At 36.7% G+C, this 12,505-nt stretch overlaps 1 protein-coding gene across 1 annotated transcript in view; it reads left to right on the top strand.

Annotated features, from left to right (window-relative positions):
* Positions 1–12,505, top strand: part of SMCHD1 (structural maintenance of chromosomes flexible hinge domain containing 1) — an 84,998-nt gene that overhangs the window by 62,163 nt on the left and 10,330 nt on the right. The window contains exons 33-40 of the mRNA XM_074576780.1: positions 2,035–2,150; positions 2,599–2,660; positions 4,870–4,957; positions 5,366–5,497; positions 6,669–6,821; positions 10,033–10,159; positions 10,305–10,424; positions 11,838–11,923. Of these exons, the coding sequence (XP_074432881.1) occupies positions 2,035–2,150; positions 2,599–2,660; positions 4,870–4,957; positions 5,366–5,497; positions 6,669–6,821; positions 10,033–10,159; positions 10,305–10,424; positions 11,838–11,923 (884 nt within the window). The remainder of the gene's footprint in view (positions 1–2,034; positions 2,151–2,598; positions 2,661–4,869; positions 4,958–5,365; positions 5,498–6,668; positions 6,822–10,032; positions 10,160–10,304; positions 10,425–11,837; positions 11,924–12,505) is intronic.

Raw genomic sequence — 12,505 nt, 5'->3', positions numbered from 1 at the left:
GAAGGAGAGTAAAGTAGCTTCCAAACTAATTTTATTTCCCATTTGATCTCATCCTTGTTTGTTTTTTTTAAAAAAAAAGTTTAAAAATCACATTTGAATCTTCGGTAGATGACTTTTAGACCTATTTGATGAAGTAAATACTAACAAATTTCCTATACTGAGTAGTACTCACTTAAGAACTATAAATTAATTAAGGCATGAAATTGCTAAGTTACTAACTCTGATGTGCTAATCCTATTTAATTTGGCCTTTGTTTGAAAGGAGTAAATTAAGGTGGCAAATCTGATGTAGTTTTCAAAAAGTTTCAGGAGAGGTCAGGGAAGCTTTTGATCAGTAGGTGTGTTTTCAGTACTGGGCAGTTGTTGGAAGGTATATAAAGAATATCATTAAGTTGGTACATGGATGAATGTAGAAATGGGAGCAGGCTGGGAACTACGCGACTTCTGTACAGGAAGGTGGTGTCTTTCAAAAGTGTTTGAAGGAGTGGACAACTGTGTGAATGTGAGTGATCCTGCTGATATAGAGTACTTGGCTTCTTAGAGAGCTTTCAGCAAGTTCCTTAACCAAAGACTCTTAAAGTAGGCTGTTACAGGACACTGTCTTTCCTATATTTCAGTTTTTCCCATGCCTTTAGGTTGACTTAACACGCAAAAAGTTGTCTATCTAAGGAGAGTTTTCAGTTCTGTTGCTGTTTCACAGTTTTATTTCAGCGCAAGCATCTGATTTTTTTCCCACCTATTCTCTGTACTCCTTTGTAAATACTTCCAGATTCCCAGATGATAAAAACCTCTCAAAGTTGACAAAACCAGAAAATCTGCTTCATACAAATCCATTTGTTGTATCCCAAGCCTGTGTGAAGTACCTGCAACATGTATTCAAAATTTAGAATAAAAAGGATTTATTTATAGTACTAGGAGTTGAGAAGCAGAATAACTCCCACAAATATGAGGTCTGTGGTATGGGGGCTTGTTTTTTGACCAAAGAAGGTTCATGTTCTAAGATAGCAATTATACCGTGATAACTTGATAAGCTAAAATTTTTATGGAAAGAGAGTTTTTGTTCTTTAAAATACTCCGTACAGTGTTATGAACTTGACTAAATTCACAAGGTATTTTAGTTTTCCCTGGAAGCAGCATACTATAGAATCAGAATCACAAAGTGGTTTGAATCGGAAAGGACCTTTAGATCCTTAAAGTGCAAAATTCAGTTCTACGTGAGCAGTGCAGCTTCAGTTACATGCATGAAATCCACCTGTAACCATAGTGTCAAAGTGCTTACTTCAACTAGAAGAAGGGTAGCTTTATTCTCATTTGGATTCCATTTCCTTTGGACCACTAAACTTTCGATGGAGTATATAGGAAAAGCTGAATGTTTCAGATTGGGATATAAAATGGCAAGTATTTTGACTGCAGGACCAGTCAACAGCTAATGGAGGAGTGAAACATGTCCCTATCTCCTACTTCTAACAGATTTCAGTACATGATACTAGTCTATAAGAAATAGCCAAACTCAGCTTCAGATTCATACTCTGAGTCCTTTTTTTTTATTACAGTGTGGCTAATAGATAGGGAAAATGGTAGGGGTGTTGGTACAGTCTCTTTCCCACTACTGCACCTTTCCATTAGTTCAATGGCTAAAGCACTTGTGAAGGAAGAGGGAGATGTGGATTTCCTGTCCTTGAAGGAAGAATCAGCTTCTTAACTAGCTAATGATTGTTCTTCCCTGAGAGCAAGAAGCAGCCTGGCTTGCCATTTTGTTAAGAATAACCTGGGAAATTCGAGGATATTTTTGAAGCAGTCGTTGGATAAAGTAGATGTGGTTTTTTTCTAAGGATTGTTACCTAGTCTAATTACAGGAGGAAGAGAAGGTTTTCCGTATCCAGTTTTAAATTTTTTGTTGTTTGGGTTCTGTTTGGAATGCGGGTTTTGTGTGGTTTTCCTTTAGGTATGAGGGAGACACAGAAATTCCTGGAGTTTGGACTTGGTAATTGTGAATAAAAATAATCTTGAGAAAATGTTGTCTTTCATTCTATAGATTTTATGGTTAGTGTTCTTTCTGAAGATGACAACGTTATTAAAAATATTAATCCAGCACGGATTTCCATGAAAATGTGGGAAGGACAGAGCAGCGGAACTGGGATACCAGTTGATGTAAGTTATCAAAATGCATTTTCAAAATGGGTTTCAAAATGCCAGCATAGGAAAAACATATTAGCTTTAGAAACTTTCCTTCACTTAACTTGGAACGGTATCCTGTTCTAGTTTTTAAGTAACAAGTATTACATATCAGTCATATTTGCTTGTCAATATCTGTCCTGTTACAAGATGTCAGACTGTTCAAATGTCAAGCTTATAGTAAGGACAAAAATGTTACTGCTCTGCAGAAGCTAACTAATAAATAGCAGGGACGCTATTAAAAGTTGCCGCCCTGAAATTTGCAAAGAAAAGACTTGGAGAATTAAGAATAAATTATTGATTATCTCATTGAATTACTGTATGCTGTCAGCACTGCAAATCATTAAGACTTGCTAGCAAATTACAAGTAAGGTACTTTAACTTTCAATATATTGTATTAAATTTTTTGCATCTGTCCTTTCAGGTTACAACATTTAGCTGTAGTAAAGTGAAGGATGACAAAGAAGATGGCTTCTTTTACTTCAGGTATAGGAGCATTTGTTTTATAATTACTGATGCAACTTATTGGACAATATATGTAATTTGAAATAGAAACAAGAGTTTTAGATTTTGATAATAACAATCTGTTACAGATTTAGTATGATACAGTGCTACAAAATGGTAAAAGATAATAGCAAGATGCAATGAACATGAGGATTGAATTCTTCCCTAGATTCATTTTATATTTGTTGAGCCTGAAAGCAGAGAAGAAGGGCGACTAGGATAATGTATTAGAATACATGATGAGAAATGCTAGCAACGAAGGGACCACAGCATCTGCTTGTCACTTGGCTAGTAACATTCCTTAAGTCTTTTCAATGTTACGTTCAACTGCTGTGGAATTGCAGGCTGGACAAAGTGAACTTAACTCTGATTTAATACCTTTTGTAGCTGTATCTTAACCCTGAACCGTGACCTTGGCCCTGTCGGTTTAGTGCTCTTTCCTTGGGTTACTTATTCAGAGATGGTGTCTTCAGCAGAACTAGAGCTCATTATAAGCTGGTGCCCGGCTGCCACATCCTTCAGACTTCCACCAAGTATGAGGTGCATTTCTGTGACCTTGTTCTTTCTGAGAAGCTCTCAGTTATAGGTGTAGTTAAAACATAAGAACTCCCTGAAAAGTTATCAAAACAAGGCATTCTGCGTCATGTATTTGTAACTCCAGAAAAAGAAAACTGGAATGAATGTGCCAGTGTGTAGTCATGCTAATAAATGTTCTCCTGTGAAAAGCACTATGGTCATCGGCGTGATATAAACTAACCTATATAGAGTTGAATATGGAATTATTAAAATCTTGACATTAGTACCTGTAGTATTAGTTGTTCACAAATGTCTAGAAATAAAACTCCCCACCTTTTTGAAAAATTTGAAAGAACAGCCAGTAGGCAGAGACTACCCATTAGCAGCCCTTGTAGGAAAGTACATACTAGTCATTGCTGCCTGTCTCTGTGCCAGCACTCTCTGCCACCTGGCTTCTCCCAGGTTTCCCTGTCCTTGGCAGTCACGGATGGTTTTCATCTATTTAACACCAATCAGTAACATGGATACCATTACGCAGTCTTACGGTTTTCATAACAATTGTGCAATTTCTTCTTTTTCTAAAGCATATGTCTAGTTAGATGGCGTTCAGCCATGAGATCCTTAGCGGATTATTTACCACTCAGATTTTTTTAATGCATCCCGACAAGGCAGATGTTACTTTCAATCTTAACCTAGATAAAATGCAGAAAAGAGGTAGAATTGTTTCTTCTCTGCATGAAATACAAAAAGGAAAGGTCATGGCCTATTCTAGAAATAGGTAAAGCTTTGGGATTTTGTTTTTCACAAGTTAAGCGTTCCAAGGAATCTTGCATCTTACTCCTTCCCAAACAAAATAAGAGGAAACAGATTGCTTAATGTTACTAACAAAATAGATAAAATGCTTTATGTTGAAAACAAAAATCTCATTAACCAATTAACCAAGTGTGCCACAAGTCATCCTCTTGGAGTAACATCTGAATCTTGGTTAGAGACTGTTTGCGTCTTCTCAAAAGTTTCTGAGCCTTCAGAAGTCACTGCCATCCCTTGTTAAACACTGCAGCAGTCTTCTGGATGCTGTGTGGCCATCCTTGCTAGGTGAAGTTCTGTTTATAGCAGCAGAAGTGCAGGCGTCCGTCTTCCTTTTGTGTTTTGATGGTAGGGCTTCTTTGCCAGTAGTCTGCACTCTGTAAGCTGTAAGGTAGAATGAAAACTCTTGGACATTGGTCCAAGTTACCCAACTTTGCACACTTTCTGAAGAGGAGGAGGAATTGGCTACCCAGATTTCATGTAAATTCAAGCCAAAGATCTCAACCTCTGTATGCTCTCTTCCAGAAGCTTTATGAAAATTCATAGAATGGAAAGTGAAATGAGGTAGACTTGTAGATTTCTGAATAATAGGGCCACAACAAACTTCCTGTCGGCTAGTAGAGACAAACTCTTGGAGGAGACTTTCCTCATCCAAGCTTCCAAAAGCCTTATTCTAGTTCTTGGGAAACTTTCATGGTATTCTTGCTGAAGGAGGAGTAGTATGAGGAGTACTAAAATATGTCATGCCTTAACAGGACTCTCTAAAGTTTGGAGTACTACTCAGAATTTGAATTGCTTGCATACTTAACATACTTGTCACTTCAATATTGACTCGCTTTTGTTTGGGTTTTGTTTTTCATTTATTTAGGGATAAAGTTGTTCCTGAGAGAGTGGGCACTTACAGCATCCAGTTCACCTTTGCAATGGATAAGACAAATATGCTCAACAGTGACCAGGTTTGAATCTATAATTAATTACATGTAGCCAGGAACATGTAATACAGAATCATCTGGGAGAAATATTGTGTTGTAGATTCAGAATGCAAATACTTTCACGTGCAAGCTTTGCAAAAATGATTTTTTTTATTTTTGATAGTTTCTGATTTCAAACTGTTGATGATCAAAATATGTTTTCATTGGCTTTTATAACTAAGCAGAATTTTGTGGAATAACAGAGCTGCATAATTTGCAACCTAGTAGAACTGTTTTATGGTCGTGCTAATTTATTTCAAGATTGTCAGTAAATTTCATGTGCATTTGTTTCAATATTTTTTGAGCAACCCATGTGTTCAGGTGAATTGCGGTGAATTATATCGGTCTTTATTTTATTTTGTTTTATTTTATTCTTCCTCCTTTTTCTGCTAGATTATAGTTGAAGTTGTACCTAATGACCCTGTACGCTTGTTACCTGATCCTTTACCAGCTACTCCAGCAGTTTCCAATGTTCGAACTCTTACTAGCCGTACACTGGTCAAGGATTTATACCTCCATGTAATGGTAACTATACTTTAATACAAAATCATAATTAGGCAAATATATAAAACCGCTAAAAATATGTTGAATTTTGCTGTAAGGCATTGCTGCTATCTCTTTGCAGATTAACTTCACAAGAAAGATGGAAATCAGTGATTTCCAGTATATGACAGGTGCATCTTATTTTATTTACATACAGACGCCCAAAACTAAAAAATACAATCCTTGCTGTCAGGCACGTCAATTGAAACCCATTTCTCTTTGCCACAGGAAAAAAATGTTTTAAGAATAGATTTAGTGGGAAAACACTTAGATATACAGCAGATGTTTCTCTCTGTGTTTTTTCTTCCAGGAGACAGTTTCTCTTAGAAATCTTGTATTACAAAAAATAAGGTTTCCTGAACTTTGAACGTTCACAGGGATACAGGGAGGTCACTTAGCAGTTAGCACCATAGGCAAAACAGACTCAAACTTGTGGAAAACTAATTTAATTTATCACCACTTAAAATAGATTTGAGCGGTGAGAAACAAAGACAAAAAAAGTAAAGCAACACCCTCTGCCCTGCCCTTTCCCAGGCTGAGCTTTGGTCCGGGCTCCTCTACTTCTCCCCAGGTGGCGTAGGGGGATGGGGAACAGGGATCATGGTCAGTCCATAGCAGCTCCTCTGTGCCGCTCCTTCTTCCTCACGGTTTCCCTGCTCTCGTGTGGGTCCTTCCGTGGGCTGCAGTCCTTCATGAGCTGCTTCAGCATGAGCTGTCTCCACCGGCCGTAGTCCTTCAGGAAATAGCCATCGGCTGTGGCCTGGTCTCCCCGCGGGCTGCAGGGGAGTCTCTGCTCTGGCACCTGGAGTGCTTCCCCCCGCCCTTCTTCTCTCACCTTGGTGTTCCCTCTGCTGTTCCTATTTTTTTCTTCCCTTTTTCCTCTGCCTGTGCATTTTTGCCCTGTCTTAAACGTATTTTCCCCGAGGAACCACCATTTCAGGGCTGAGGGGCCCAGCCGTGCCCTGCGGTGGGTCGGTTGGAGCCGGCTGGCACCGGCCATGTCCGGCATGGGGCAGCCCCGGCCTCTCCTCAGAGGCCCCTGCCCCCGCCACTGCCAGCGCTTTGCCACGCAAACCCAATGCAGTATATAAATGGATTACTTATTTCGTTTCATGTTCCAAACTAACTGGGTTTTTGTCTTTTTTACTTACAGGATGAATACAACAACCACACTGGAATTGATCTAGTTGGCAGAATAATAGCAAAAATTAAGAGCCCCAATGAAGATGAAGATATAGAGATCCCGCAGTTTGAGGGGAAAGTCAGTACAATTGAGTTTCCGTTCGACAAAGGATCATCTGAAATTGTAAGTGTTCCTAAAGTACACAGTTAACTCCATGAGCAACAGATCTATTAAGGCCAATTTTCTACAGTTTCAAAGTTGATCTTGCACCTCGTTGTGTTTTGTGGAGGGTTAGTGTGTATTGTAGCCTTCCCTTACTGATGAGTAGAAGAATTATTTCTTCTGTCTTTGGTTGCTGATTTTCAAAAAACCCGAAGGAAAGACATTCTTTAAACTGGTTATTCTTGCCAAGCGAGGGAAGTTTATGACTACATTCCGAAACACAGTTAGGGACTGGGACATACAGGGGAATCCAGGATAAGTCTTTTCCTCATTTGAATTTCACATGTAAATAACACTTCACTAATCAGCAGTTAAACCATTAATATTAGCAGTATTTTACAATTTTATTTATAAAATAAAAACTGTGCTATCTGGCTGTAATATCTTAAGATCATTTAGTCTGACCTCTTCATATATATGTAATTAAATTTTAACAGGTTCTCTTTACATTTTGTCACATTAACTGGGCTTACGTATACTTTGCGTAAAGGCATTCTATCCTCATTTGAAGAATTAAATAAAACTACCACTTCTCTTTACACTTTATTTCAGTTATTAGTGCCCTTGACTGTTAAAAATGCTTGCCTTATTTCAGTTTGAAGCTCTGGCTGTAGCATCATGCATACCTTTAAAAGTACTGTATAATGTAGTCACGTCATCACAATCACTTTGTCTTCAGCAAATACAGATTGAATTTTCAAAACCTATGAGTTCCAGTTGTAACAGTTGTTACAAAGTATAATATAAAAGACACAAGTTAAAACCTGCACAAACCCAGAAACTGCTCAAAACACACCAAAGCACTCCCAGCTGAGTGTAGAGCGACACATTTGTTCTGAGTGGAATGGTCACAATATCACAGTATCTCTCTTAAAGCCTACAGAGAACTTCATTCAATAGGACTACTCATGTGGTGAAATAGGTGTGTGTATATATAGGCATTTTTTTAAAGTTGCTGAAGTGTTATATAAGAACTACAGAGCAAAAGTATACCCCTACTTCCTTTGGTTCCTGTGGTTGTCACATGTTTTACTAGCCTGAAATCTATGGAAATCTTCAAACAGTTAGAAGGTGTACTGAAGGAGGATCTAACTTTTTAAAGAAATTTTCTCAGCCACCTTTTCTACCTCGTTCATTGGAAGCAGCTTCCCAGCAGACCAGCATCAGTGTGTGGCAGGTGGAGGCAGACACTGCCTTAGCAACAAATACAAAATCTCCCAATACATCTTGGAAATCACTAGAATAAAACCCCAGCAGAATGACTAAAATCTACAGATCCTACATACAAACTTGTTCATAATATATTATATTCAGTACATCAACTGCTTTTATGAAACTACATAGATGAAACTTAATGACACAGCATAAATAATTGTCGGGCAAGTGGGGTGGGAAAAAAGTACAGATAAAAGGTCAGCTATAACCACTGGTCTAATGAAATAGCGCTTGTCTCCACAAATCTTGCATTTACACCTGTGGTAGAAATTTGAACAGATGTTTAAAAATTTATACTGTTGAGGGGAGTAATAACCCCATAGAGTGGACTCTGACAGTTCAGATAAAATTATTGAATAATTTCTCAGACTCCTCACCAGTGCAGAAGTAACAATTTTTTCATCTCCATGTGCTAGTAACCTGCTGTTGAGCTGTTGTGACCTTATAATACTCCAGTCTTGCTTCAGTGACTAAGCTAACAACCTGTGTAATGAGGGAACATGATTTGGGGTTTTCTTGTTTGGTTTGTTTTGGATTATTATTTTTTTGTTAAGCAAATGCTTTTTCTTTCTACTTGTATGTTCCTGGTTTGTTGGGCGGCAGGGTGGGGTTGCATTCTTTTGCTTTCTCGTTAGTGTGAACTAGTGAGATACTACTGCTTTTGACAGTATCTTGTGTTCCTTAGTCTTCCTTAGGGAGTAATTTCATTTCAGTGAATCCCATATCTCTTCCCCTCTTTGGGCAGTTTTCAGTTGTCTAGTTTATACTGAGTTCTCTGACTTTAGACAACTGACAAAACTCATGTGGAAAGGATTTGTTGGTTGTGATACAAGGTACTTTTCATATGACTCCCTAATGGGAAGGGGACACACTAGTATATTTTTCAAATACCTTGAAATTGTTCCATCTTGTTTGTAAATATAATCATGTGCAATTAGCATCAATGTAATGAAACATAGATAATCTGATGTGTTTACCCTTACACTGATGTTCAGGAATACTAAACTTGTTTAATGAAGGAAAATGTTCACATTTTTATTAGTGTAAATTTTCTAAGGAAAAGATATTTCCACTACAGACTTCTGATTAAATATGTAGCTGCAATATCTTTGAAAGCCATGAAGACTATCTTTGAAGATTATATATCTATCTCTTCTTTTAGGCCGCAACCACCTCTCTTGATTTGGCCAGTTGAGTAGCAATTTCTACATGTTAAAGGTGGAAACAGTATGAGTTTTATTATTAGCATTATTCATTTTATGCATGATACCTTTCCCAAAGTAACAGCACATTTAGATATTACCTATACTAATTTTATTTCTGTTTACCATTCTTTATGGTTTTATATTATTTCCTGTGTGTGTAAAGAAAGGTGAAGGATTTAGTTTGTCTTTTCCATAAGGAATTGATAAGAAATGGGATGTTCTTGTAAGTGTTTGGATATATATTGTTCATTCATTTGGGACCTGCTGTCTACTTCCATGGTAACAGCAGTAACTTTAACTCAGCACTGGGAATAGTTTGGTTTTCCGTCTTTGTGTTTATGCATTGAGTCTTTCTTTTTAATGTTGCGTTTGCATTTGCTCACATGCTGAATGAAGTATATCCAAGAAAATCTTGCTTATGGGGACAGTGCAGATAATATTTTTTTTCTAAGCATATTTCTCTTAGATAAAATATATAGCCAGAAATAATAAGATTCTTTAAACAGGTAAAATGACAATCTTAATTCTTAAATAATGAAATAGTTACTGCTAAATTTTTGTGGTTTGCTGCTTTTTGTTAGGTATAAAAGGCATTTCCAAGCCAACGCTTAAAACTGTAGTAATATTGTATAGACATCGTGTGTTAGGTAACACTATAAGATTTAGTATTTGAAGAATGTTGATTTTATTTTGTGTGTTACCTCAAGTGTGAACATAAACTTATGTTTGTTTGTTTGTTTGTTTTTTATTAGAATCTAGTGCTGGCTGAAAACAGTCCTGGAAGAGATAGCACTGAATATATTCTTGTATTTGAGCCAGATCTGCCAGCTTTGAAAAAACCTTTGGAACCATACCGTCTGTCATTTATGTTTTACAATGGTATGTTTTGGTTATTCTCAAATGCTTGCTTTTTCTTCGAACCAGCTATTTTTAGGTCCATAAAACTTCTTCAGAACTGTGTAATAGCTTAATAGATGTTTGCTGTTGTTTAAACCAACTAAGTATGTTATCTTTATTTCTGTAGATTTCAAGAAGCAGCAACAGATGGCAACGCTTACAAAGGAGAGAGACCAATTATCTCAGTCCATAGGTGTTTACAGAAATTGGTTTGATACTACTAATCAGCTTGTAAATGAAATGAAATGTAAGTTCAATCAAATATAAAAATACATTTCCTGGGAATTAAACTTTTTTTCCTTTCATAATTTTGAGAATATAGAGAGGGGGGAGAAAAATTGGTATTGAAATCATGAGGTACAGTAAATAGGGGGGAGAGGAAGGGAGTATATCTTTGTATTAGCAGGGAAGCATCTAGTTACTTGGATGGACCTACCTAAAAAAGGTCTTGATTTGAGGTAGGATGTCGTATGTCAAAACGGTCAAAAGGAGGAATAAAACATGGAAGTTGGTGGTCTGATTTTTTTTTTTTTTCCCATGACTGCCTTTAACTCCCGTCTTTGCAATGGATGTGTGAATGCTCATTCATCTGCAAAGTCGACAGTTGCCTAAAAACAATTTCAGGGAATTAATTTCAGTTAATCCTCTTTCAATACGTTAATCTTATATTTTCAAAATGTTTCTTTCCACACACATTTGACCCTATGTACATTATTCAAAAGTATCGTGTACCTATTCATTGTTTATCTCTATGTTCTTCAGCAAACGTTATCCTTTATACAGTCTGTTAAACAGCAGAGCAGTGTGAGCGCAGTTGTTTAGGGGAATGGGAGAGAGGAAGGAAACATTTTCTTTGCTTTTTTTTTTTTTTGAATCATCTTGTCTGTTGATCAGAAGGTTTCTTTTAATAGATGCATTTTGAATTTTTATTTTAAGTAGTCACTGAATGTAAATAAAGCACGCTGGAATTAGAAGATGCTGCTGTTTCTCTACAGGGCTATGTTTCTCTTACTTGCTTACTGCGTGTTTCTATTATGGATGCAAATTTCTGAATTCCAGTGTGAAATGCAAAAAGTTTTGTTTCATATTTGCAGGTTTTTGCAGAACTCTAGAGAGTAACTTAGAGCACAACATTTTCCTTCATGCTTAAATAGTATTTCCAAATAGAAAGCTATTTGAATAGAGAGAGTGGGAAGCAATTCACCTGTTTACTCGTTTGTTTTCAAAATTGCTTCAGTTCAGATATGAGACTTGAGGAAATGGAGTCCAGAAACTGGAAACTGTCATCCCATATAAGAGACAAAAGAGGGTAGTGTCAGCTACCACTGTTCCTTTCCTTCTTGTCATTTCACCTGCTGGAGAACCATTTGTAAAGATAATTGAGGATGAAAAGGAAAAAGAGCTTGCACTCTCAGACTGATCTAAGGATTAGCCCCATTGCTTCCTGAAGCTGAAAGAGATGGCAGCTGCTGAAATTGCTTAGAAGCTGGACAAATCAGAAGATCTTTGTGGACAAATCCTTATATTCTGTGCTGAAATCGAGAAGTAGATACCAACAGCTGTGGCTGGCATAATTCTGAAAAGTTGTAAGAAATTCTGTAAGAAATGTTCCATTGATTTCTAATATTTCCTTACTCTCTGTTGATTTTATTCTTTTCAGGTCAGGTTAAAGAAGCTGAAACAAGAGAAACTCACATGAAGAATGAACTGAAAAAACACCAAATTGAAATACCACAGACAAACAAAGTATGTCTTATTCCTTACTAAACTTCCTAGCATCTTAAAAATAAATCTAGCCTTAATATGAAATTGATAAAATTATATAACATTATTGAATCACAGTGGTATGTACACAAACACCTGTTACTGAAACCCTGAAAATTTAAACCATGAGGAAGATTTGTGGATCAATGCCAAACTTAAATTTATTTTTTTTTTTACTGTTCTGGTAGTGTGACTATCTCTTAAAGAAACTACTAGAGAAATAAGAAAAACTACTCTTTTCTATCTTGATCTTACCAGTTGCATTACTGGTACTGCTGGTTTTAATAATGGGCAGGCTGATCAGTATACACTGGATGTATTCTGGCATAAGTAGACCAAAGGAAAACACTTATTTTCAGAGAATTAGAGAATTTCATAGGTTACTGCCAAAATTGATTTAAAAGTAAGTTTGAAAGATTCAGGGCAATGTACCCCATTGCTAATTTCCCATAAAGATCCAATTATATTTTAAACATTTTAAAGAAAATTCTCAAACTGCAAACATTTTTTAAAAAAAATGTAAATTATCAGTTATCTTCAGATCAAATATGAACAAGTGTTACA

Source organism: Larus michahellis, chromosome 2 (genome assembly GCF_964199755.1).
Source record: "Larus michahellis chromosome 2, bLarMic1.1, whole genome shotgun sequence".
In the NCBI taxonomy this organism is placed as follows: domain Eukaryota; kingdom Metazoa; phylum Chordata; class Aves; order Charadriiformes; family Laridae; genus Larus; species Larus michahellis.
This window is presented reverse-complemented; position numbering and strand designations above follow the sequence as displayed.